The sequence below is a fragment of the Anguilla rostrata genome, chromosome 12 (genome assembly GCF_018555375.3).
Source record: "Anguilla rostrata isolate EN2019 chromosome 12, ASM1855537v3, whole genome shotgun sequence".
Taxonomy (NCBI): domain Eukaryota; kingdom Metazoa; phylum Chordata; class Actinopteri; order Anguilliformes; family Anguillidae; genus Anguilla; species Anguilla rostrata.
The window spans coordinates 30,464,997-30,492,006 of record NC_057944.1 but is presented as its reverse complement, the minus strand read 5'-3'; the positions used below and the strand labels follow the sequence as shown (position 1 = coordinate 30,492,006).

The 27,010-nt window shown below is 53.4% G+C and overlaps 1 protein-coding gene across 1 annotated transcript in view; it reads left to right on the top strand.

Moving 5' to 3' along the window:
- arhgap35a (Rho GTPase activating protein 35a) overlaps positions 1-27,010 on the top strand; it is a 69,637-nt gene that overhangs the window by 36,881 nt on the left and 5,746 nt on the right. The window contains exons 2-4 of the mRNA XM_064301290.1: positions 7,839-12,046; positions 15,782-15,899; positions 24,608-24,685. Coding sequence (XP_064157360.1) covers positions 8,315-12,046; positions 15,782-15,899; positions 24,608-24,685 — 3,928 coding nt within the window. The 5' untranslated portion in view covers positions 7,839-8,314. The remainder of the gene's footprint in view (positions 1-7,838; positions 12,047-15,781; positions 15,900-24,607; positions 24,686-27,010) is intronic.

Below are 27,010 nucleotides of genomic sequence, written 5' to 3'. Positions count from 1 at the left end.
TCAGGGTATGGTTAGGTGGGCTCCAGCAGATGACCTGATCCAGAGTCAGTTCACTGAGGCCGATCCTGGCGGGAGCCATTTTGTGTGCAGGTGCTGGAGCTGTTCTGGGGCAAGTTGTGCTCGGGGGCAGAGCCTTGCCCTGCGCGGCGTTTCGGGTTGAGTTGGCTGATCTGGGATTAGCGCTACCTGCAGCGTGAGCCCCCCCGCGCCCCCCTGAGCCCCCCCCGCGGTTACGGCCTTGTAATCGGAGCCCTAACACGGCCGCCATCGCCTCGCCTCGCTGGAGCGGCGCCCCCCAACACCTGCGTCGTCACCTTAATTAACCAGCCAATTAACTCGCTCATCTGAGCCCTTCATTTTCACAATTAGCCGCTGGAAGAGAGCTGTGGAGAGAAGATGCTCCTTGTTGAAGCAGTCTGTGTGTGTGTGTGTGTGTGTGTGTGTGTGTGTTCGTGTGAATGCTTGTGTGCATGCATGCGTGTGCGTGTCTGTGTGTGTGTGTGTGCCTGTGTGTACGCACGCCTGTGTGTGTGCTTGTGTTCATGCATGCGTGCGGGTGTCTGTGGGTGTATGTGTGTGAGGGAGAAAGAGAGACGGGGAGAGAGGGAGGCTGTGTGAGAAAGAGGAGGAGGGAGACAGAGATAGAAAGGGGGAGGGAGACTGTGTGTGTGTGTGTGTGTGTGTGAGAGGGAGAAAGAAGGAGACAGACACTGTTCTGGGAAGAGCGAAAGAGACGCACCATGTTGCTAAAGCAGAAAGATACTGGGGGAGACTGTAACAGAGAGAAGGACTGTTTGTGTGTGTGTGTGTGTCGGGGAGGGGGGTCTGTGGGTGTGTGTGTGTGTGTGTGTGTGTGCGTGCATGAGTGTGTGTGTGTGTGAGTGCGACAAAGAGCTGGCAGAATGACTCTTGGTCCCAGCCAGTGCTGTGTGTATAAATCCTGTCCCTGTCTGACTGTGGCTCTGTGGAGCTGACAGGGAAAGTTGGGGGGGGTGAGGGGGGTGAGGGGGGTGAGGGGAGGAAGGATTCAGTCCCAGGGCAGATCCACAGGGCTTTGTGCCGGCTTTGAGAAAAGCCAGCGTTTTCTCCCGCTAGAAACGCTGACTGCACCAGCGCTGCCTCTGGGGCTCCCCGAGCCCTTCGGAGGGCTGGTCTTCGCCTGGCCTTTCAACTCTCCTGTTTCTAAACCTTTTCATTTTGCCACTAAATATTACTTTTCTGAAAAATAACTAATCAGAAAAGAACAGAGGAGAAAGGGGAGGGAGAGAGAGGAGTGAATGAGAGCCTCTTAAGGGCGAGGGAAAACATTCTTCTCTTTGCTCTCTCCCCAGAGCGACTGCAAAGCTTCATCAAACATGCGAAATAGCAGCCCAGCAAAACGACGGAGATCTCTGCGGGTTTTACCTGCGTCGACGTACACTTGGGCTGAACAGCCTGACATTGGACAAAGGTGTCTCAATACCGAACGTTCAGCCTCTTTTAATCGGGGAAGCTCAGAAGGGCTGGCGCTGATTGGCGTTGCCGGGAGACGTGTGCGGAATTAAAAGAGAGGGGTGAGGTTTGATGAGCCTGGCGTGTGGCAATGCCAGCTGAAGGTTATTCAGCACTGGGAAGCAGGGCTGTGTGGCCTCGTGCTGGTGGCAGCGCTGGGCGTGTTGGTGATGCTGGTGGGGTTGGGGGGGGTTGGGGGGGGGGGGCTCTTATCTGGGGGAATGCGCTGCTGTGCATGTCGGCTGCTTGCATTAATACCTGTCATCAGCCCTGTCCCAGGCGGTCTTATATTTAGCCTCTTTATCACAGCGTGTCTGGGGTGTCATGGAGCGGTTAACCCCGCCCCTGCCCCCTTTCCATGCCCCGCCCATTTCCCCACCCCCTGGCCTGTCGCATTCAAGCGGCTGAGTTCCGGTTCAGTACTGCTTCTCTGTCTCTTTTACTCTCTCTCTCTCTCTCTCTCTCTCGCTTGCTCTCTTCTCTTTCCAGCTGACTCTGTGGACTTCCTTTTCACTCTTCCTTTTCTCTTCTCACCCCGCCTTTCCCTCCCTCCTTCCCTCTCTAACCTCCCTCCCTCCCTCCCTCGCATCACGTGACGGCTGAGAGGAGTGGCTGCTGTAGTTCCTGATCCAGCGTGCCTGCTGCTGAGAAGTGCATTGTGTGTGTGTGTGTGTGTGTGTGTGTGTGTGTGTGTGTGTGCGTGTGCGCGTGTGTTTTCCCCACGTGGGGGTTACATTGGTCACAAGTACTCCACTTACGGTGACTTTACTGGCTTCAGATGGAAACGTGGTTTGGTCCCAAATTTGCCCTTTTCTCGTAAGGTCAAAAACCGTCCTCCTGAAACTGTAAGAACATGTTTAATGAGGAACATGTCTGTGAAGCCAAAAGTCTCCCTTACTGTTCCTTTATAAACAGGATGCATGTACAGCAGCATGTCCAGTAACATGTGACTGCCTACCAGGTCTGAGGCACTGGAGCCTGATCTCTCAGCGCACATTTATTTGTGTCCAGTTGTTTGTTTTTATTTCCACTCAGGCAAGGTTTTGGTGCGGATAGAAACGCTGAAACATGTCCCAGTTTCTCCTCAGAGGCTCTCATTTCTCGCAGATTTGACGCGAGCGGCGGAGAGATTAGTCTTGGTTTTGACTCTCCTCTGGATCTCACGGGCGGTCCAGCCCTGGTTTTGGCTCCGCCGGCATCCGATGTGTAATGCTTATATAACAACAGCGAATCGTACGCGCACTCACGCTGATCCTGGACATGTGAAAACGGGAAGGGCCTGTGTAATCCAGGGGGGTTGGCGGGTGGGTGGGGTGGGGAGGCGTAATCCGACAGGAAACTGACCATCCCATCGGGATTACACCCGTATTATGAGGCGCACTGTCGTAAGCTTGCGATGGAAGTGGGTGGGGAACGTCTTAGGAAGGGTAGGTTGAGTTTGCGTCAGGGTGTGTGTGTGTGTGAACGTTCATGCAGCTGTCAGCTGCTGCTTGCAAGGCGTGTGTGTGTGCTGCTCATGTGTACTCAACCTGATAATGTTTGTGTAATGTTGTGTGATGTACGGCCAGGTGAAACCAGGGCCTGTTACTGATTTCTCTCAGTTGTGAAGGTCTGGAGTGGTGCTCGGTGGTCCCCGGCCTGTCAGGCCTGAGGCCTGGTCTCTGTGGGTGAAGGGAGCTCTCATTACAGCGCGCTGCTGCTGAATTTTTCATGCGCTTTTATAAGCCTCATTCCTCCAGAGTCCCCTCCCGTTCATCTGCAGCACCGCTCCCATCTCTCCGGCACAGGAAGTGGTTTCCGTGCGACGCCCCCCCCCCCACCCCCTCGCTCCCTCGGCCCCGCGATAATGCAGCCCAGGTCTCAGGAGAAAGGGGGAAGCAGTAGGAGGAGGAGAGAAACGGACAGCTAGAGAGAGAGAGGGTCCTGCTCCTTAGCGCTCCTGTCAGAGTGGATGCAGGGAGAGGAATAGACAGGGTGAAAGCATCAGTCAGACTAAAGTGCGTCTCCTGCTCCTGGGCTTGCTTTGTAATCGCCAGCGGAGCCGTCATCACCGTCATCATCATCATTTTGTGCAACTGTCGCAGAGGAAGCAGCAGGTAGTTAATGGAACTGCAGCGGCCCTGAAACCTGTATGAGTGGGTTCCTCCAGTCCTTCCTTAAAGCATCTCTTTAGCCGTCTGTTTTTTTTTGCTTTTCTCCTCAGTTTGGAATGCCCAGTCGCGACATGCTGTGACGGTCGCGACATGCTGTGACGGTCGCGACATGCTGTGACGGTCGCGACATGCTGTGACCGTCGCGACATGCTGTGACCGTCACGATATGCTGTGACCGTCACGATATGCTGTGACTGTTAAGAAATGCTATGACCGTCACGGCTTGTCGTGATAGCCCCTCCCGTCATAGCTGGCATTGGGACGGTCAGGCTTTGTTTTCAGGCTGTGGGCCGGGCGTGGGCGTGCGGGATACGGGCGGAAGCTCGCCGGCTCCCTCCATTACGGCCCCATTACCCTGCCGGCAGCGAGAGGGTCCGGCGACGCGCTCGTCTGCGCCTACATCATTCTCTTTGGTTACCGCCATCACTCAGGAAGCAGCTGCGGTCGAGAGTGTTTGCTTAGCGCTCGCCTTGAGTTTCTGCGGCTAAAAGCCTGACTCCGCGCGCGCCACTTTGCCGGTAACTCTCGAATCGGCAGTTAAGGGTCGACTGGCAGGCGCACGGGGCCTGGGCGAGGCGGGGCCGGGGTGAGGCGGGGCCTGGGCGAGGCGGGGCCTGGACGAGGCAGGGCCGGGGCGAGGCGGGGCCTGGACGAGGCGGGGCCGGGGTGAGGCGGGGCTGGGGCGAGGCAGGCAGGAGTTCCAGCTGCTCCGCTGCCTTCGCGAACAGTTGGGACAGAAGACCTTCAGACCCCTGGGAAGCTTGCCAACCCGAACGGGCGACTTGCTCAGTTGATCCGGAAAGAACACGCCCCCGCCTCCCCCCCCCCGTCCCCCACCGGTCCGCCCCTGCAGACGGCTGCCGTGGTCGCGCACCGCCGCGTGCGCCGCGAGCGCACGCGGGCCGTGTCTAATCTGCAGCCGAGCCGCGTGTTTACCGCTGCGAAGCCCTTCAGAAATGTCTCCGCAAGCGCTTCTGACATGCTTCGCCCTGCGCCGCACATAAACGCGCTTCTGCCTTCAGTCTTCCTAAGGTATAATTCCTTATTCTCATTTTCTGCTTGCATTTGTTGGGCCGTTTGTTTTTTTAAAATTATTCTTATTCAAATGCCACCTTCCCACATCTGATGCTAAACAGGGGAAATCGTCTTTGCGGTATTTAGATTTATGTTGCTTAATGTTGATTGAAGTCTTATCAATAGATTGTTCTAGATGGATTTATCTGCGTACGTCCACTGAATTCCACCTCAGGACATGCTTTGGGATAATATCTAAATGAGAATGCGTATATGCTCTGTTTTCTTTGAGGGAAGACTTTCTGCTTTTGGCCTACATGCCGAACATAGGATTAATCCTTAAGCCCATCACCCTGTTCTGATGGGATCTTTTATTTTTAATATACTTGCGTTCTCAGAGCTGAAGTGCTTCGTGTATATCTCAGGCAGAATGATTCATATATTTATACAGTTTAATTCAAGTTTGTTTGCGGAGTGCTTTTTTCAGAAACACTGCCGCAAAGATTTGCAGAAAACTTGGCCTGAAATCCCCCAGAAAGCGAGCGATGGGGCAAAATCTGGGGAGGAACCCAGCTACGGAGGGAGGTTCCGTCCCCCGCTGGCCATCCCAGAGTAATCATTAGCAGGAACGGTAACAGGAATGCAGTGAGTGATCTGTCGGAGCAGATGATAAGATGGGATGGGCCGGTTATAAGAGGTAGGGCCTAGTTAGATTAGGCAATGCAAACAGAGGGATGTGCAGTAATCATATTTAGAAACAATATTTATTCACCGTTCGTCCGTGCCACCACTCTGTAGTTTGAGTTAATATTGAACAGAATATTTACAAGTGGTTTGCACATTCTAGTTCTGTTTAACCTTTGTTCCTTCTGGCAAGGCCTAGACCATTTCAGTTCCAGTTGTGGTTTCAGGTAAGACTGGGCTGTATACCGCACTGGTAATTAAAGAACAAATAATAATATTGAGGGCAATAGCGATCATTGCCACCATGCAATGTATGGCCTGTCTTTTCGTCTTTTTTCTTTAAAGGTTACCCGATGCCGTAGTAAACATCTAAACTTCAGAGGCCCCTTGAAATGGTTGCTGGCAGAAAGCATCATCCGCTGATGTTTATCGGGTGATGATAAGACGGCAGCAAGGTCATACAGCTTCCATCTGATTGTGTGCTGTGTTTTATTTTTTTTTTGTCAATTATAAGGAAGCAGCAGGGACTTGCCCAAAAGAAGGAAGCATTTTTGTCCTCTGAAGTTTACATATTTACTACCGCGTCAAGTGTGATAAAAGAGAAACACGATGAAAGTGAGCCGATAGGCTGCATGGTGGCGGTGATTGCGCCTGTGCTTGAGAAACATTTGATAGTTATGGTTGCGCTGTCGTGCCCAGCCCTAGTTTCAGGTTCAGTGATAACGGGGAGGGGGAACATTGTTTGGTTCCCAGCATGCGCTCAAGGTGACCGGCCTTCCCTTCAGTCTACCAGCGGTGTTCCCCAAACCTCTGGGGGTCCACCCGCACAGTTAAAACTGAAGGGGCGGAGCCTTTCTGGAGGGCCGGCCTGTTGGCCGCCCAGGTGAGCCGTCCGCGCGACACTTCGGTGGGGAAGTGCGTATCGATCGCAGGCTAATTGCACGAAAAGGCCGGGGGAAGAGGCGGCGGCGGCGGCGTTCGGGGAAACGCTCATGAATAAACCAGGGCGGCGCGAGCCCCAGCGTCTGTCCCGTATCGATCCCCGAGCCGCCGGACTGCACTTTGCAGCTGGCCCCTCCCCCTCGCGCTGCTGCGGTCGCAGGTCCGCCTTCCGCCGGGCTCACCACACGCACTTCAGCGGCCTTCAGCAGGTGTCCCTTTTCCAGTTGAATCTGTTGCTTCGCATTTTTTTGGGGGGTGGGGGGGGGAATCCTCCTCCTCCTCCTCCTCCCTGTTTGATGGACGTGTGCTGCGGACGTTTCGGTGTCCGTTTTCCAAAAAAAAAAAAGAAAGAAAAATTGGCGCAAAATGGGACTTCTGTATTCCCCTTGGCTGAATTCTTGTCTTCTACCTCGGCACACGGCCAGTTTTGGACTTAGGGCTGGGCTTCATCAGTGTGTCATGCTGTCAGCGAAGCTTGTTTGCACATGCTCACTGACAAGCCAAAATCAAATCTGTGCGCTGGGCTGACTCAAGAGTTTTCTTTTTTAAAAAAAAAACTTCATTCTAATAGTTGTCTCAGATCGCTGAATCATACACGGGTTTGCTTTTATTCGTTTGTGTTTTTTTTAAAAAAACGATAATGTCTTGTAATGTTTTTTTCAAATGCAACTGAAAAACATGGCCTCTTCTCAGATAGCAATGTACAAGGTAGTTGTTCCTCTGAGGCCTTTTTTCAATCGATCATCGGTGTCTGTTTCCAGGATTTTTAGCCTGCATTGGTGCAAAAACTCTTGATTGTGTTATTGTGCGGCTAATTTGCATGTTGGAAATGCATTTTAAGCAAGAGACTGTAACTCCAGACTGTTGAATGATATGGAGCTGCCAGTTTATTACCTCCAGGTAAATGTGTCGATGTTGATTCTTTTCATTTGCATGTGTAATTAGTGGTGGTACATCAGCCAACACAAGTGGCCCTTGTTTTCGATTCTGCCTGTGGAGAAACCCGGAAAAAGCGTGTTTTTTTTTTTTGACTTGGTGGAAAGCAGCCAACGTGCGGCGCAATCTTTTATAAGACAGCTGGGGTTCCCTTGTCGACTAATTAATAACTCCAGCAAAGGACTACTTATCAAAGCTTTCATCTCGCAGTGCATTTGTGGGAGTGAAATGATTACATGTGTTCAAGAATCACTGGGAGTGTGGAGTCATCTTTGCCTGTTGGATCTCCTGCTTTGTAAAATTCAGGTCTCTTGCAATACCAATCTTGTGTTCTGTTCTGCTATCTGGAAACCCATTGCCTGGCAACCCCTGAACTCAGTTACCATTAGAGTACCAATAAGTTTGTTAGTTTGTGTTGATATTTCATCAGATACTCTTTGAAAGCATATTCCTTTTCAAAATAAAAGCTTTTTAACATATCTGTTAGCTATTCATTTAGATCCTTAGTGGAACACAGACCTTGAGAAAACTTTCTGATTCAGAGTGACTATTTCACGCCATGTGTGTGGTGTTCATTTCTCTGGTTCCATTTCTAAGTATCTCTTTCTCTTTTTCCAGGGACGAACCTGGGCTGGACAGCTCTGAGACCTTTTGCTGCAGAACGACATCGCCGGGGGAGAAGGATGGGTCGGGCTAGCGTGGTCTCCTGCACTTTCGCCTGATCCCTGCCAGCACCCCCTCTGCCCACGTCCCCCCTCCCACCAGCCCTTTCCCCCCATTTCCCCTCTTTCCTCACCCTCTCTTCTTCCATTGGACACAAGCTCCAAGATGTTAAAATGGACTGAAAAATGAACAACATTTTGGATGTTGCCAAGAGCGTGTGAAAACGAAGGAAAAACCACTTCAACACAAACTGTAACACAAATACAATTTTAAAAAAACAGTCAAAAGTGAGTGAACTGAAGATAAGCCAAAAAATAAAGAACAAAAACATATTTTTTTGAGAGGATTGGAGAGAGTTGCATGGAAACGTGCCCAGGCAGACTCCTCTCTCGAGCTTCCAGGCACAGCAGGATGAGTTCCCGCGTGTGATAATGATGGCGAAGAAACAAGATCCCCGGACGCCCACCTACAACCTGGTTGTGGTGGGTCTGTCCGGGACGGAGAAGGAAAAGGGGCAGTGCGGGGTGGGGAAGTCCTGCCTCTGCAACCGCTTTGTCCGCCCGAGCGCTGACGACTTTGATCTGGACCACACCTCCGTGCTGAGCACCAGCGACTTTGGGGGCCGGGTTGTCAACAACGACCACTTCCTGTTCTGGGGGGAGGCGTCGCGGACTCTGGAGGAAGCACCGGAGTGCCGGATGCATGTGGTGGAGCAGACAGAGTTCATCGATGACCAGACCTTCCAGCCGCACCGCAGTACTGCCCTCCAGCCCTACATCAAGAGGGCGGCCTCCAACAAATTGGCCTCCGCTGAGAAGCTCATGTACATCTGCACAGACCAGCTGGGCCTGGAACAGGACTTTGAGCAGAAGCAGATGCCCGAGGGCAAGCTGATGGTGGACGGCTTCCTGCTCTGCGTGGACGTGAGCCGGGGTATGAACCGCAGCTTCGATGACCAGATGAAGTTTGTCACCAACCTCTACAATCAGCTGGCTAAGACCAAGAAGCCCGTGGTCCTGGTGCTCACCAAGTGCGATGAGGGCGTGGAGCGCTACATCAAGGACTCGCACACCTTCGCCCTGGCCAAAAAGAACCTGCAGGTGGTGGAGACCTCGGCCCGCTCCAATGTCAACGTGGACCTGGCCTTCCTCACCCTGGTGCAGCTCATCGACAAGAGCCGGGGCAAGCCCAAGATCATCCCCTACTACGAGGCGCTGAAGCAGCAGAGTCAGCAGATCGCCTCCGCCAAGGACCGCTACGAGTGGCTGGTCAGCCGCATTGTCAAGAACCACAACGAGACGTGGGTCAATATCAGCCGCCGCATGCAGACCTCCTCCGAGTACAAGGAGTACGTCTTCCTGGAGGGCACGACGAAGGCCAAGAAGCTGTTCCAGCAGCACGTGCACCGGCTTAAGCAGGAGCACATAGAGAGGAGGAGGAAGCTCTACCTGAGCACCCTGCCGCAGGCCCTTAACTCCTTAGTGCCCGATCTGGATGAAATCGACCACCTGAGCTGGTCCGGGGTGCAGAAAGTCCTGGAGACCAAGCGGGACTTCGGCCACTGGTTCGTGGTTCTGGAGGACACGCCCTGGGAGACCACGCCCCACATCGACAACATGGAGGACGAGCGCATCCCGCAGGACCTGCTGGAGACCGAGGCGGCGGAGGTGGTCTACGACGCCCACCTGGAGCAGCTGCGCAACGAGCGCAAGCGGGCGGAGATGCGCCGGGAGTTCAAGGAGAAGCTGGGCGCCTCGCCCTTCGTCACGCCCGGCAAGCCCTGGGAGGAGGCGCGCAGCTTCATCATGAACGAGGACTTCTACCAGTGGCTGGAGGAGCCGGAGTACCTCGACATCTACAACCGGCACCAGAAGGAGATCATCGACCGGGCCAAGGAGGACTTCCAGGAACTCCTGTTGGAGTACTCCGAGCTGTTCTACGAGCTTGAGGTGGACGCCAAGCCCAGCAAGGAGAAAATGGGGGCTATTCAGGAGGTGCTGGGGGAGGAGCAGAGATTCAAGGCTCTGCAGAAGCTGCAGGCTGAGAGGGATGCCCTGGTGCTCAAGCACATCCACTTTGTCTACCACCCCACCAAGGACACATGCCCCAGCAGCCCACAGTGTGTGGACAGCAAGATTGAGCAGATCCTGGCGACCCGATTCCCGACCCGGTACCCGTGTTTTGATGGGAGCCTGAAACCTGGCGAGGGGAAGGCAGACCGGATCAACCTGGTGATTCTGGGGAAGGACGGCCTAGCCAGGGAGCTGGCCAATGAGATCCGAGCACTGTGCACAAACGATGACAGGTACGTGCTAGACGGGAAGATGTACGAGCTGGCACTGCGGCCCATTGAGGGGAACGTGCGCCTGCCAGTCAACTCCTTCCACACGCCCACCTTCACCCCACATGGCTGCCTCTGCCTATATAACTCCAAGGAGTCCCTGTCCTATGTAATGGAGAGCATTGAGAGGGTGCGGGAGTCCACCTTAGGTCGCAGGGACAACCACATGCTCCAGCTCCCCATGTCGCTCCTCCTAGTCACAAAGCGGGGTGTGGGGTCGGTGGGAGACATCGGCGGGGAGACGGCCCACAGCCTGATCGTCCAGGGTCAGCAGGTGGCCGGCAAGTTGCAGTGCAGCTTCCTGGACCCGGCCTCGCCCGGTGTGGGCTACGGGCGCAACGTGAACGAGAAGCAGATCAACCAGGTCCTGAAGGGCCTCCTGGACTCGCGAAGGAGCCTGGGCAGCAGCTCCCCGCCCCTGCCCCCTCCGCCCCCCGGCTTCAGGGACTCGCACCACCAGCAGAGTCCCGAGGTCGACCTGCGCGTGGTCATGTGCCTGATGTGCGGCGACTCCTACGACGTCGAGCAGCTCCTCGCGCCCTTCCTGCTGCCCCAGCACTGCCGGCCCACCAGCAGCCTGACCAGCGGCACCTCGGTGCTGCTGGAGCTGACGGTGGGCGGGCAGCGGCAGAGCATCGAGCTCTCCCTGCTCTCCTACCACTCGTCCTTCTCCCTGCGCAAGAGCAGGCTGGTCCACGGCTACATCGCGGTGTACTCGGCCCGCCGCCGCGCCTCCCTGGAGACCCTCTGCGCCTTCCTGTGCGAGGTGCAGGACATCATCCCCGTGCAGCTGCTGGCGGTGACGGAGAGCCAGACGGAGCTGGCGGACTGCGAGACGTCCCGGGAGCAGCTCGCCCAGGGGGAGGAGCTGGCGCACGAGATCGAGGCCCGGCTGAGCAGCGTAGTGTGCGGGCCCAGCGGGGTGGTGGGCGGCCTGCACCGGATAGACCTCCTGCAGCCCTTCCTGAAAGATGTGGTGGAGAAGCGCACCATCGTGGAGGCCACGCACATGTATGACAACGTGGCGGAGGCCTGCAGCACCAACGAAAGCGTCCACTCGCCGCGCTGTGGCTCCCCGAGCCCCGTCACCACCCAGGTGGACTCGGAGGATGATGTGGAGCCCTCACCCCCGTATCCCTCGCACGACGGCACCCTGACCTCCAGTTTCAAGCTGCCCGACCTGGATGCCAGCGACCCCTTCTCAGTCATCTCTGACATCAGCACCTTCGAGAGCAGGCTCAACAACAAGGTGCCGCCCCAGGTGCGGCCAAAGCCCACCGTGACCTTCGACTTCCGCAAGGTGAACCTCAGCCCTTACATGGACCAGGGCGTCAACCGCCGCTCCTTGCCCTCGGCGGTCACGTGGGCGTCGGGCGGGGACGCCGGCTACGACCCCTCGGACTACGCCGAGCCCATGGACGCCGTGGCCAAGCCCCGGCCCACCGAGGAAGAGAACATATACTCCGTGCCGCACGACAGCACGCAGGGCAAGATCATCACCATCCGCAACGCCAACAAGCCGCACTCCAACGGCGGGGGCAACGGCTCGGACAGCGAGGCGGACAGCAGCTCCCTGGAGCGCCGGCGCAAGCTGTCCGCCCTGGGGGTGAAGCCCCGCCTGTACCGCGACCGCTCCAAGCGCCTGGGGAAGTTCAGCAGCTTCCGCACCAGCTTCTCCATCGGCAGCGACGACGAGCTCGGGGGGCCGCCCAAGGCCAAGGAGGACGAGGTGGGCGCGCTCAAGGGGGACAACTCCATCACCGAGGAGGGCGAGGCCCCGAGGAGGAGGATCATCCTGAGGAGCCTGCGCCGGACTACCAGGGTACACGCCCGCACCTCCTGCTCCACATCTCACATCTCACATCACAGCACACCCGCACGCATGTCAGGGATCTTCAGTAACCTTTCATAGACCCTTTTCAACCGTTTTCACCACATTAAATTACGTAGTATCGTATAGTTCATTGCCTGATGTATTGTCACATTACATTTCATGACAGTCACTTGTACTTCACAGATAACCCTACCTATAACAGCTGTAACTATTAAAAAGCTTGTAACTGTTCAATGGGACATCCAAAGAAGGAAAGGAAAAGTGTTCAGTCTGTGTCGGAATACGGGCAGGGCTTCTGCAGTTCTGACTGCAGTGGGAAGCTCATTCCACCACCAGACAGACAGGAGATATGACATTGCAGGTTTAGGGGGTTGGGGGCCCTTGTAGGCATGTGGGGTCTGATTATATTTTGAAGAAATAATGGTAATATCCCTTTAGTTGCCCAATAGACTAGCTCCAAGGTTTTAAATGTCATTCAAAAACATAACAAAAAAAAAAATTTGTTTTCACTCTCAATAGATAGCAATGTAGACACCCAGATTACGGTACATACTTATACATTTCCCCCATCAATTCCATCTTCAAGTGGCCCAGTTTCATGGGAACTTTGGCAGCAATGAAAAGTAGTCCTTTCAAATTTTATTCTCATCCCTAATGTGCCGTTGAAAAGTAAAAAAACTGGGGAATAGAAATGGATTTGAGTGGGAACACTGATGCATTTGTGTGTGTGTGTGTGTGTGTGTGTGTGTGTGTGTACTGTACGTGCCTGCCACTGTGTATACCAATGCGTGTGTTTGTATGTACGTGTGCAGGTGTGTATAGGTTGAGTGTACATGCGGTGGTTTATGTGGCAGGAAAAGTGAGTGTAAATTCTGCTTTTGAGTGTGTGGTCGAAAGGCTCTGGTTCCTTTGATGCGATACAGCACTATTTTCCACTGGAGTCGACACTGCAGCATAATCTGCATTTCATGGATTTAAGGAGAAAAGTAAATGAATGTCAAAGCCGTGTCAAGTCATTTATTGATACAGATCTCATTTGTGAATGGAATTTAATGGATTTCAAGAAATGCTTTCAACTCCTCAAATTTTACTCCTTATCTGGCACACTGACTGTAAATAAACCACATCTTCCTGTGTGTGTGGTGGGAGTTCCTCCGACCTTCCTTTTTATGCTTTTACAGAACCTAGAAACGCTGTATGAACAGGATTTGTTTTTTCATGGCGACTGAAGGGGCCAGAGGTGCAGTTCAATGCAGCTGGCTCCTGATTGGTTGAGTCATTTGGCTGTCCCCCATTCTCATTGGATCACAGCAGAGGTATCAGCCCTGCTGCACCACCGATTTGCTGAGTCAGTAAAGGCGCTGGGCCAGCCGAGATCCATAGCATTTTGCAGGTATGGGGAACCTCGTTCCTGGAGGGTGGATCCATTTCTGGATTTCACACCAACACCTGCTCTTCGTTATTTAGTCCAATCATTTACACACACATCTTGTTACCGTGTAGATGCTGTTATTTTGACATTGGTAGAAAAACGTTTGAATCCCGTGTTTGCATTGTGGTTTTGCAAGACCTCAGCGTGGTCACTAGCTTCAAAACATTCCAGGAAGTTGGACAAAAATGTCCTCCTTCTCCCCCGTGCTTGTCTACTTCTGACTGTTCCCATGACGATGGGTACCACACCGTCCTCTACCTGACGCTGCTGCTTTTGGGCCAGACGCGGGGCACATTGTTGTCCGGTCATATCTGCCACCCTCCCTGCCTCCTCTTTATCCACTGCTTCTCGTGGCAGCACAGGGCTGTGGGCGGATGCCAGGGGCGGGACTTGCATGGGCAAATCTGCTCTTTCGCCTTTTGAAACAGCACTTCAGTTCTGGCCTAATGCTTCCAATCCATCCAGCTCGTGGCAGTTTACTTCACCCTGAAAGCTGGGAACATTCAGTGAAAGCTGTATGAGCCCTAATGGGTAATTGGTGTTCTTATTTCCTCTTTTTATTTTTTTTAAATGTTGTTTATTTATTTTTTGTTGCAGACGCTAAATAAGCCCACGCGGCGTTTGTGTAAATTGTTAACGATCAGACCTGTCAGTCAGGGCCGATTCGGCGTAGCCGAGCTCCGCGGCAGACGTGTCGCAGGGAGCAGCAGGCCGCCCGCCCGCCTTCGATCGGCGGCTCCTCCCCGCCCCAGCGCTGGGAAAACGGGGCGGTGTTTGGCCCCAGAGGTGCGGGAGGCCCGGAATGTTCTCTCTCCCCGCTTCAGGGTCTTTATCGCTGGATGGGAGCACTAACGGGCCCCTGGGGTTGCGTTACCTGTTTTTCGGGCACGGGGTCGAGATGGGCCTTTAATTAAAAGGCGGCTACAGGACCTATAAAAGCGTGTGTACGCACCCCCCTGGGGGCTCAGCGGTGTAAGAGCGGCGGTAACCGCTGCGGCCCTGGAGCCCGGCGTACGCTGGAGCTCCTGGGCTGATCTCCTCCTGGTCCCCGGCCTGCTGAGGCCTCCAGCCGTTCCCTGGGCCCTGTTACTCTGGCTCTCTGGTGAGTGGGGGTCCGTTCCCTGGGTCCTGTTACTCTGGCTCTCTGGTGCGTGGGGGTCCGTTCCCTGGGCCCTGTTACTCTGGCTCTCTGGTGAGTGGGGGTCCGTTCCCTGGGTCCTGTTACTCTGGCTCTCTGGTGAGTGGGGGTCCGTTCCGTGGGCCCTGTTACTCTGGCTCTCTGGTGAGTGGGGGTCCGTTCCCTGGGCCCTGTTACTCTGGCTCTCTGGTGAGTGGGGGTCCGTTCCCTGGGTCCTGTTACTCTGGCTCTCTGGTGAGTGGGGGTCGAGTGTTTGGCGGTGCCCCCCCCCAGCAGGCTCACCGAATAACCGCTCTAAACAATCCCTCTGCACCACACCTCTAAATCGCCCCGTCTGACGAGTGAAATGTTTTAAATTCCTCCGTTTGTTTCTAATACCCCCATTGGCGCGGCACCAGGGAGCGCACACTGCGTGTGTGTATGTGTGTGTGTGTGAGTGAGAGGGTGAGTGTGTGTGTGAGTGAGCGCATGTGTGAGTGTGTGTGTGTGTCTGTGTGTAGAGTGCGGGGGAGGGAGTAGGAGGAGGGACTTCTGGTTTCTGTTTTCATTACGGTATGTTTTGTAATGAAGGCATTTTTCCACCTTTGGTTGAAGGGCTCTTGTTTTGTCTCTTCGCATTTTTTCCTGGCTGCACATCATGGGCGCTTGTAAGCTATATGAGGGAGAGGTAAACAAAGGGGGGAGAGAGTCTTAAATATGGGGGCAGTGGGCTCTGGCAGGGGGGGGGGACCCCCATCGAGCCGGAAGGAGGCCTTCATACGGCAGTCCGCCAATAAAGCCTGTTTAGAATGGCAGTTCGGGAACCTTGTTCTGGGATGGGCGAGGAGAGAATATAAGAGAGTATGCCCTAATTATATGAATGAGGAAAACCCAGTCCAAGTGAGAGCACTGGTGCACGTGAGCGGTCACATACATTTGCCCTTTATAGTTGAGGGCATCTCCACTATACAGTCCTACTCACTCCTGAAGAAGGAATGTCAGATGTCTTATCTGCCGGAGTGTGTGCTTGTGTGTGTTTTCCTCTCCTGGTGTGGGGGGCTCAGTCTAAGAATGTGGAGAAAGGAGGACAGGGCCCACAGGCTCTGGGCTCTCAGCTGTACCTCACACCCCCGTGGCCCCTCCGCTCACTTCTGCCTCTCTCCCCCCTTTCCAGAGAACGCGGCCGAAGCCCCGGCACTCCTATTTCGGGGTCCCCCTGGTCAGCGTGGTGTCCCCCGAGAGACCCATCCCGCTCTTCATCGACAAGTGCATCCGCTACATCGAGGCTACAGGTAGGCCCAGCGCCGCCCCCGCCCTGCTCTCTGTGTCCTGTCTGCTCCTGCCTCTGGCATCCCACGTTACCCTGGTACAAGAATGGTGCGTGTGTGTGCGTGTGAGTGTGAGCCTGTGTATGCGTGTGTGTGTGTGTGTGTGTGGAGAGCAGGGAGGGTAGAGTTATGCTCATCTCCCCATCTGGCCTCCACGGGTCAAGGAATGACCGATGTAGAGGAGGCCATTTTGTTTTTTTAAATGACTCCCCAGCACGGTTCAAGAAGTATGAGACAAAAGCAAAGATTATTCCTGCTTAATTTGGAAGGTCCCTGCTCCGTCTCTTCTCCCCCCCCTTCCTGACCACCCCCCCTTTTCTCTCCCTCTCTCTACCACTCTTTTTCTCTCCTTCCCTCTCTTTGTCTCTCCCTACCTCTTCATCTCTGAGGAGCAGATGCCAGGCTGTCTGTGTGCTGGATGTGCATGAAGTATTTATTTCCAGCTTCCACCTTGCGATCCACAGCTGTCCTTTCATTGGTTGGCCTCCGGTGGGATTTTCTTGAGTTCAGTGGAGCTCTGAAATCTCAGGCCGGTTGGACGACGGCGAGATGGCAACAGTCTTCCTTTCCGTCCGTCTCCTCTTCGGATGGTTCCCAGCGACGCGATTATCTGTTGCCCAGCGGCAGGGACCTTTCAGTAGGGGACTGGCAGGGGTTTGCGTACGGCAGGCGGCCATGTTGGCTCCGCTGCAGAGGTCCAGGATTGTGTTTATTATGGGTTTTTATGGTGTGTACAGGCTCTCGCTCCAAACAGACATCAGTGTCGCATCGTAAACGGGCTTTGTTGTGGTTGTCGTGTTATGAATATGGCAGTTGTTTATGAGGTGAGTGCATGATGTTGCCGTGGCGATTGAGCGTCCCGCCAAGATCTACACCCCCCCCCCCCCCCCACCCTTGGATTATCTGCTCCTGCATTATCAGATAGGAGGGCATTCAAGCTCTTTCCTGTCCATGATCAGGTTCTCAGATTTGGAACTGGGGTGGGTGTGGAATGTAGATCACATGACCTTCCTCTCCCACCTTCATGGTTGAGGTTGGGCTTAAACGGCCAGCATATTACATATGCTTTGAATTCTTTGCTCTTAAGGGCTCTGTTGGGTAGACGTGTGGGCACTGGTTACAAATCCAGTCGGTCTACTCTGATTGGCTGCTCTTATCTCTGTGTCTGGGCTTGTGTTTCTGATTGGGCGCCCTGTACACACAGACACTGGTGCGTGAGGCAAGGGGGGCATAGTGTACAGTAGAGTGGAGTAAAGGTCTGGGCAGTGGAATGGAACAGCATAGATTCCAGTGCCCAGCACAACGCTGGTTTTGTACCTGTGTTGGGTATACGATCTCAGCTGCTCACAGAAGAATTGCTCTTCGCAGGTACAGGATTGTGTTAGGAGTGATATGGAGAGCTCCGTGCTGCGTTTATTAATACACCCTCAGACCCATTTGCTACTTAAAGCACAACATCCTCAAACTTCCCCTCGCACCGACTATTGAACCTAATACTGTGTTTTAGGTTTGCTGCTGCTGCCGTTGTGATATCTTGGTGTCGTCTCTGGTCTTTGCTTAAACCCTGGTGTAAGCACCTTTGTAAATCAATCTGGATAAGAGCGTTCGCTAAATGGAAAATGTATCTTAAATGCATTATTCACCTCGTGTGGAGTAAGCAGCTGTGTGTGCGTTTATGTGTTTGTGTGTCCGCATGCATGTGTTTATGCGCCCGTGTGTGTTCATGCATTTGTGTGTGCATGTATGTGTTTGTGTGTTTATATGTGTGTGTTGTGCATGTGTGTCTGTGTTTGTGTTTGTGTGTTTATATGTGCGTGTCTGTGTTTGCGTGTTTATATGTGTGTGTTGTGCGTGTGTGTGTGTGTGTGTGTATGTTATGTGTGTCAGTGCGTGAGGGCGAGTGACGGATCATGAGCAGCGTATTTACATTTTAGTGTCTTTCTGCATTCTTCTGTAATCTCTGCCCCGATTAAGCCAACTTCCCTTTCAAGGATTAACGTTCTCCACCCCTCTCTGTGTCCCCCCCCCCCCCTTCCCAAACGTCTTCCGCATATCTCTGTGCGGCAGGAATGTCAGTCTGTAAAACAACCCGAGGCGTCCCCACCCCCTGACAGTCGCCCACCCCCAACCCCAACCCAACCGCCCCCCTGTCCACCCAGCTACGATACATACAGATCACTGTACTGTAGAAATAATGTAGCATATGGCTGAGCACCTAGGCTACAGGAAGGCTTCTGCCAGGCGCCAGAGGGAAGTTAGACCCACAGGTTAGGGCAGGGACACCATGTGACGTGTGGAATACCTGCACACGCTCAGTGAGCAGCAGACGCACTGGCGAAACTGGCTCTCCGAAACATGTGACAGGTGTTATGTACGCTCATGCCTCCGGACTCTCTCTTCCTTCCATCTCTCCCCTGCTGTTCTCTCTCTCTCTCTCTCTCTCTCTATCACTCTACCCTCGCTCCCTATCGCTCTACCTTTGCTCCTTCTCTCTCTCTCTTTCTCTCTCTCTCTCTCTCTCTATCACTCTACCCTCGCTCCCTATCGCTCTACCTTTGCTCCTTCTCTCTCTCTTTCTCTCCCCCTCACTCTATCCTCGCTCCCTCTTTCTCTCTCCCCTCATTCTGCCCTCTCTCTCTTCGTATCACTCTATCCTCTCTCACACACACACACACACACTCCCTCACTCTACCCTCGCTCCCTCTCTTTCTCTCCCCTTCACTCTACCCTCCCTCCCTCCCTCTCTCTGTCCTCTTTGTGCTCCTCCTGCTCTGCGCAGTGCTAGCGGGGTGCCGGTCCTCTTGCTGTAATTTTCTGCCTGATGGCTCCCTCGTTGAGATCAATATCGGGGCGCAGGAAATGAGAACGATCTTTTGGGCTGGGCTCTATTCTGCGCTCTCCCAGCAGCCCGGAGGCAGATCGAGCGATAGCGCCCCTCGCTCCCGCGCGCGAGGGGAGATCGCGGCTCGGGAGCGAGCAGGCGGGCGGGCGCCGGGGCAACTCTCCTCCAGAGGCCCTGAGTCACAGAGCCTTTATGATGTCATAAATAAACACATTACTTCACACGGCGGCAGGAGGATGTGGTGTCACGCTCGGGTTCGATAAGAGTTTGTTGTGGGTTTTATGTTCTAAAGACTGGTTTCATTTTGAACGTTGTTTTTCTAAATGATGTCCGATATGCCTTCCTGGCACTTGGCATGCGGTCATTACTGGGGGTTTTTTTTTTACACTTGCCTTACAAGCCAAAAAACAAACCTGCTAGTTGCCCCAAAGTTATAAGCAGAATAAATCGTCTTACTTAAATAGCATTTCACTTAAATAGCATTTGGAATAGCAATTCAGAATAGCACACGTTAAGAAGGTGCCCAAAATCAATGTCAACAAAAAAGGGGATTGAAATCGATGTCTGCTTTCCTTTTTTATTCTGATATTTCCCCGTGCTTGAGACCTTTCCACAGCAGGGACAAATTACCTGTGAACCAGACTTTTCAGGAGAGCTTTACAAGCTTTGTCGGCTGCGTTCCTGTTTTGATATATATCCTTCCCCTTCTCTTTGTGTCCTATAGCACAGATACGCTGTACGCAGCGCATTGTCTTGTGCGGCCCGGCGTCCTGTTTCACGGTTCCCTTCCTTCCTGTCTCGGCCGCTCTTCTCTCTTCCTCTCGGGCCGTGTGCGAGGGTGTCGTTTTACGCCTCGGCCCTCGTTCGAGCGCGTCCGGGCTCGCGCGGCCGTCCGCTCAGGCACCCAGTCAGCCGCTCCTGGCAAAAAGAGAGGGCGCTGGAGGACCTTTGGAAATGGAGGCGGTAACTGACAGTACCCCTTCCCCCCCCCCCTTGCCCCTGTCTCTGGGTTTCTGTGACTGGTGTCAGATTTAGGGAGACCACACTGGGACGAGACCAGAAATGAGGCACTAAATTGCGCGCATGTTCATATGCATGCGACCCAGTTATAATTAATCAAAGAAAACAAAGTGTGTGTAGGCTGTTGGCCGTTGCCTCTGTTTTGCTTTACTTTGCATTATTTGCTCCATTTCTTTTCTTAGAAGACAGTGGCGTGAAAAGCTCACGTGATTTTTATGTTCTGTTTATGCAGATGGATATTTACTGAAGCAGCTCAGGTTAAATTCCCTGCTCAGGGTTCTCCACCGGCTGTGTCCCACCTGGGATTTGAACCTGCAGCCTCTGAGTCGCTCGCCCAGTTTCTTGGCATAGCAGCGACGTGTTTTATCCATTTCCCACAATTGCTGCGCGTCTCAACGGTGGGACTAGCAGGAATTGGTGGCACGGTGCCAAAGATGTTTTGCTTTCAGTGTTTGTCACTCACTGAATGCAGATTGTCTCTTCAGAGCTTTCAGAAAGGCAGGCAAAGTGTGCTGTGAGGGAAGGAGGAGGAAGGGCTTTTTCACAGGAAACGGGCTTATTTGGTTTGTCCCGACTATAAGGAAAGGCGCGGGTTGACTCCTTTTTACCGAGAGAGAAGTGAAAGTTTGTGCTTCATACTGCATATCTTGCCACACTGGAGTGTAATCTTATTGTATAATGTAATGCTGCTGTTGAGTGTGAACTGGAATCAAAGGCTTTGCAGCAATTTAGAAAAGCGGCGAGCAAAAGAGGGATGGATTTGCGGGGATGGGGAGGATGGAGCGAAGGAGAAAATGGGCAGATGTTCAGGGAGAAAAGGAGGAAAGAGAAAGACAGCGATGCAGCCAGAGGGGGAGGGAGGGGGGCTGCAGTGGTCTCAGTGCAGTTTGGGCCCTTAAGCCCAGTGGTCTCAGTGCAGTTTGGGCCCTTAAGCCCAGTGGTCTCAGTGCAGTTTGGGCCCTTAAGCCCAGTGGTCTCAGTGCAGTTTGGGTCCTTAAGCCCAGTGGTCTCAGTGCAGTTTGGGTCCTTAAGCCCAGTGGTCTCAGTGCAGTTTGGGCCCTTAAGCCCAGTGGTCTCAGTGCAGTTTGGGTCCTTAAGCCCAGTGGTCTCAGTGCAGTTTGGGCCCTTAAGCCCAGTGGTCTCAGTGCAGTTTGGGTCCCTTAAGCCCAGTGGTCTCAGTGCAGTGGTGCCCTTAAGCCCAGTGGTCTCAGTGCAGTTTGGGCCTTAAGCCCAGTGGTCTCAGTGCAGTTTGGGCCCTTAAGCCCAGTGGTCTCAGTGCAGGCCCTTAAGCCCAGTGGTCTCAGTGCAGTTTGGGCCCTTAAGCCCAGTGGTCTCAGTGCAGTTTGGGCCCTTAAGCCCAGTGGTCTCAGTGCAGTTTGGGCCCTTAAGCCCAGTGGTCTCAGTGCAGTTTGGGCCCTTAAGCCCAGTGGTCTCAGTGCAGTTTGGGCCCTTAAGCCCAGTGGTCTCAGTGCAGTTTGGGCCCTTAAGCCCAGTGGTCTCAGTGCAGTTTGGGCCCTTAAGCCCAGTGGTCTCAGTGCAGTTTGGGCCCTTACGCCCAGTGGTCTTGCAGGAAATGATGGCGGTCGGGTTGCTCGCGCACAGAAGCTGCCCCTGGGCCTGGTTGCCGTGGCGAGTGCTGTTTCTCAGCTGCCTGTGGACGCCCGGGAAACGCTTTCGGCTGTGGCCCTGGTCGACCCCGCCCTCCTCCGAAATAATCCTAGTCCCCCTGGGCCGCGGGAGGGGAGCTTTTCTGTTGCTTATTATCCTGTTACTTTCCCCTTTCCAGCCCAGGCCTTGGCCTGGGAAGGACATTCAAATTCAGTGACACCAATTATGGGATTTCTCAAATGTTGGTGCATTCGAATTTGAGATCTTTAATGATTATTTTTTAAACCTCTGCTATCTATTGTCTCATTAAGGACATGATGGGGCAGATGGGGCTTCACCTTCACCCCTGGTACTGGAACCAAGAACTTTGGAACTCTTTTTTTTTCATTATCAAAACTGGAGTTAGAACTATTTATTGTATTAGTGATGAATTAATAATGGGAACAACTCCATATTGTTATTTCAGCCTTCTGCCCATAACTTAGATGATGCTGGCCTAGTAAACATAAACCAGAAGTAGAGGGTGTGGTCAACATGTCCACTGCCTGACACAGCCAATCAGGGAAGAGGTAGTGCAGTTCTTTGACAGAAAACATGTCAGCCGTCCTGCTTTCAGAAATGCAAATGGATGCTTTTGGAGAAATATGTGCTTTTAGGCTGATTAAAGTATCAATCACTTAATCTTTGATTTATCATCTGATTAACGCTCATAACTTGCTAGAATTTCAAAATTGCCTAAAAGGCCCAGGAAGTTCACTTAAGTTTACTTGAGAACAGAAAAAGCACTTACCTCATCCATAAGTCACCATGACAGTCGGGGCTTTCATGGGAATGGATTTATTTTCCAAATCCTAAAAGCTATGGACACATATTTTATCAGGGAATAGATCAGAAAAATACTTTGCCTTATCTTTGTATTACCGTGTGTTATCAGCATAAGAGCAGATGTTTTTTTTCCCCACAAATGGCCACTTCCTCCTTCTCTGCTCTCCGTACCGGGAGAGTAGTCTGCCATCTTGTTGAAGTAAATCGATACCTCTCGGCCTTCCCTGACTGGCTGGGCCCGGCAGCGGGGGGGGGTGGGGGGGGCGGGGCGGGGGGGGACAGGCCTGTGAAAGGAAATGCAGAGAAAACAGGAAATGCAGAGTTTGTAGTTCCTGGCAGGTGATGTAGTGTTGTCTCCCACACACAGTGTGTTCCCCAGGCACCGGCTGCTGGGTGAACGGCCAGCTTCTGACCTGAGAATGACCACTGCTTTTATCCCTGAGCTGTTGTGAGAAACTCCAAAAAAAACCCGTTGCTTGGTGTCGCTGCTCTGTTTGCCAGCCCTTCTTTTGTTGTGTTTTTGATGTCTGTTTCAGTTGGCACAGAACAATCAGGGTAGGACGAAGTTCATGTAAAAAAAAAAAAGAAACAAAAAAAAAGACTATGCAACACTGCAGCTAGCTAATGCTAATTTGATGAAGAAAATGCTTTAGATCAGGGATGTGTCCAGTGTTTTCCGAAAAGGGCCTTTGTGGGTGTAGGTTTTTGTTTTAGCCCGGCACTGTGCCACCTGATTCTGGTATCAAGGACTTGACTGATGACCTTGATTAGTTAATAACTTGAATCGGGTGTCCTAAGACAAAAATGTGCACCCGCGCACCGGCCATTTCAGGATAAGATTGGACAGGGGTTTGGCAGTGGTGGTTCATGGCCTGTATAGTTGGTTAAATGTGTGTCCACCCCACCCTGTGCTCAGTCCAATCATACCTGGGTCAGGAGACAGGTCAATTGTCTTTGATCCACCGGAGGCTACACCAGACTAAATCTTTGTTGTGCAGGAGGTAGAAGACAAATGGCTGTTTGTTTCTTTGGTATTAATTTCTTCTACAAGCACCTTGCTTTTCTTTTTGTGAGTTAGAAATTGATATTTTGTTAGTGCTGGGGCAGTGGTCGGTGGGTGGAGAGAAAGCTGAAGGCCGAAGTCATTACTGACCACAGCCATTCAGTAACTGCCACCTCTGCCCCAAGCGGTACTCTTAACGCTCTCTGGACTCTGGGCAGCTGGCGAAATGCCGGTCCATTACAAGCCGCTCCTCTCTTCCTCTCCTCCCGTCTTTCCTTATCTGTCTCCCTCTCCTCCTCTGTTTCCCTCCTCTCTCCTTCTCTCTCTCTCTCCTCCCATCTCTCCCTATCTCTCCCTCTCCCCTTCTTTCGCCACTCCTTATCTGTATCCCTCTCCTCCTCTCTGTTCCTACTCATTCCATCTCTTCTCCTCTCCCTCCCTCTCGCCCTCTCCCTCTCTCTCTCTCTCTCTCTCCCTCTCTCTCTCTCTCCCTCCCTCTCTGTCTCTCTCTCTCAGTCCCTCTCTTCTCCTCTCTCTCCCTCCTGCGTCAGTACACCCCCCCCCTCCCTCCCCAGCCTGCATATAAAAGCCTTTGTGGGTAATTGATTGGGGGGGAAGGGGGAATCGATGCCGCCTGCCTCGACGGCGGTCCTCCTCATTTCCGCGAACAGCCCGGCGTCTCTTTCTTTATCGACACCCGGACATCGCTGGCAGCGCCGCGGCCGGGCAGGGCCAGGGCGCGAGCGTGCTCTTCCGGGGGGCCCTGACGGGAGGCGGGGGCTCGATTGGGCAGATTCAGCCGCTGAGCCGTGCCGCGGCGTGTTAGCCCCGGGGCCCTGGAGGCGGGAGGACCCGCTGGGCGCTGAAGTGGCCCTCGCGGCCCCCCCGGCCTCGCTCCCCGAGCCGCCCGGTCGATTCCGGCCGGACCCTCCTCCAGCACGCTGCGCTCCGGGTCAATCCCGTTCGCCCGCCTCCAGAGCTGTGCCCCGCCCGTGAGTCGCCTCGTTAGCGGGTGACGCTAAACGGTTCCCCCTTTCGTACCCCTGGTGTGTGTGCCGCCCCACAGGGTGGTCATATCCTCCTGTACCGGTTTAACTTCCCTCGCTCCTATACAAGCTCCCCGCCCCCCAAGGTCAATTTAGAAGTGGTGCCCAAGTACTAAATTTGTTTTCACATGAAGGGTTAGTAATCCTCTGTTCGTAAATGGCAGGTCTGAGTCCGAAGGTTGTTTTTCACATGGATGTCCTGTGAATTGTATCAGATCTGGTCCAGGAAAACAAACTGCGTGTGTGTGACAGTGACTTCTCCAAACCCTTCTGTTTGTGTCAAATATGTACACGTCAATCACATGCGAAATCTGCTCCTCCTCTACAGGTCTGGGCACAGAAGGGATCTATCGAGTGAGCGGGAACAAGGCCGAGATGGAGAGCATGCAGAGACAGTTTGACCAGGGTGAGTCGACCGCGACCGCGCCTGGTCTCGCCGCCTCCGTCGCCGCGGCTTCCACCTTCCACCTGAACCGTAGCGGTTTGGGTCCCAGGTGGAAGGGAACCTGCACATTCACGTGCTGCAAGTGTGCAAGATGTGATGTGTGCTGCTATTGTATGCAGTGAGGTTGGGTTTATGTCATAGTGTTTAAAGACCGTGTACCTCATGTTGAACCTGTCCTCTCCGTAAGTAGGCAGAGTGGAGGAATAATAACAGTAATAATAGTAATAATGATAATAATAACGGTAAATGGACTGCATTTATAAAACTCGTTTTCAAGCAGCTACTGCACAAAGCACTTTACAATGCGTGCTTCTCATTCACCCATTCACACACACACACACACACACACACCAACGGTGAAAGGCAGCCATGCAAGGTGCCAGCCAAGCTGGTCAGGTGCAGTTAGGGTTAGGTGTCTTCCTCAAGGACACCTCGACACACCTAGAAGGCCGGGAATCAAACCGACAGCTCTCCGGTTGCCAGACGACCAGTTTAACTCCTCAGATAATAATTTTTATATCATTATATTGTTTATATAGCACCTTTCAAGCTGTACAGCACAAAGCGCTTTACAGACAATAGAGATGAAGAGCATTAAGAACTGTAGCTGATATGTGGAAAAGGTGTGATTGTTATGTTTTTTAAAGCCTCTCAGTAGGTCCATTCCCGGCATCGCTCCCCATCCCGCGTCGCGTTGGCAGCGCAGTTCCTGCGACCGCTCTGACCCTGAGCGACATGGCGGCTGGTCGCAGGGCCTGCAGGCTGCGCGGGCGCCCGGGCACAACGCGCGGGTGGCAGATGCCTGCGTGCGTGCGTGTATGCTGCGTGCCCGCCTGTACGGGCATTGTAGGGCCGACGTGCTTAATGAACTCTGCCCGGTTCTGGAGCCATCGATCCTGAGAGAGGGGGAATATGCTTCTGTTCCGCCTCCTCGGAGTGCGGCACAATCTGCGGGCCCACCTCCAGGGAGGGAGGCCTGGGGGGGGTGGGTGGGGGTTGGGGGATGTGTGGTGGTTTTTCAGGGTGGGGGCGGGGCGGGGCGGTGCAGTTAATTACCTCCAAATAGGTTTGGCTAATGAAGCGTGCCCCTCGCGCAGTGCTGAGGAAGGCCGCCCGTACGCCCCCCCGCCCGCCTGCCCGCACAGCAGCCCTGGCTCTGGAGGCTCTGCGTCCGATCGATGAGGACCAGGAGGTGACGGGGCAATTATTGGGAAATTGTGCCCGTCTGCTCCGAACAGCCGAAATGCCTGCCGCCGTCCCACGCGCTCGCAGACCCATGACCCTGTGTGTCGGGGCGCTTTCTCTCATGGCCTGAGTTGATTGCATTTGTTGTCTGTCAAACGGGTGTGGTTCACCTGGCAGAGAGAGGAGGAGGAGGAGGAAGGGGATAAAAAAATCAGCCTGCAAACTCAGTAGGGAGAGCTCCGCACTAGGACTCTAGGGCTTTATATGTTACTTCAGACGAACAGAAATTAATCAGGAGTGCTTTTTTTTAATTAAGTTCCTATTTTTTTCTCCCTTTTTCTTTTTTTTTTAACTCCTGAAACATTCATCGAATCCCTCTTTTTAATTTAAAACAAATTCTATCCGGGAGGACGGCCACAATAATTACACTTGCGCCGGCTTTTAATGAGGCCCTGCTGTTCCTTCGGCCCGGCCCCTGTGCCCGCGCATCTCCTGCTCCGGCTAGATTAGCGTGGAGAAGCTATGAAACCGTCTGAGTGTTAAACGCGCTTGTGTGGGGGATTAATCCCCATGAATAATGCAGGCCGGCTGTAAGGGATAGCCGGTGAACTGCTCTGGTAGCAGGGGCTGTGAGGTCACGGACGTACAGTGATTGAAATGTGCCGTTTCCGGGGTTTGGTTTGTGTGCGGGGCTGTGCCGTCTGCGCATGTGAGGTAGCGGGGAAGAAGGGTGCGAGTCAGAGAGTCGGCGTGTTCTGGGGCGTAAACTTTTTAGGTTAGACAAAGGGGTCGTTTAGCCTTGAAACTAAGTGTCGTTTTTCCCAGAAAGATGACGACGTGGAAACTGTTAATGGCAAGTGCACCCGCATCGGTCGTTTGTGTTTATGAACAGCGTGCTAGGTTTAAGTATGCGTTTACTGTTTTTTTTTAATAGCCTGGATGTTCAGTTGCCGCAAAAATGGCAAACTGCAATGAATGCGTACAGGATTTGTGAGTATCAGCGATTACACATCTGTACTCAAAGAGAAACTACACGTTTCGGCCTTCTGCACACATGTCCGTGCATCACCGTCTCATAATGATGACATCACTCCCTGGGAC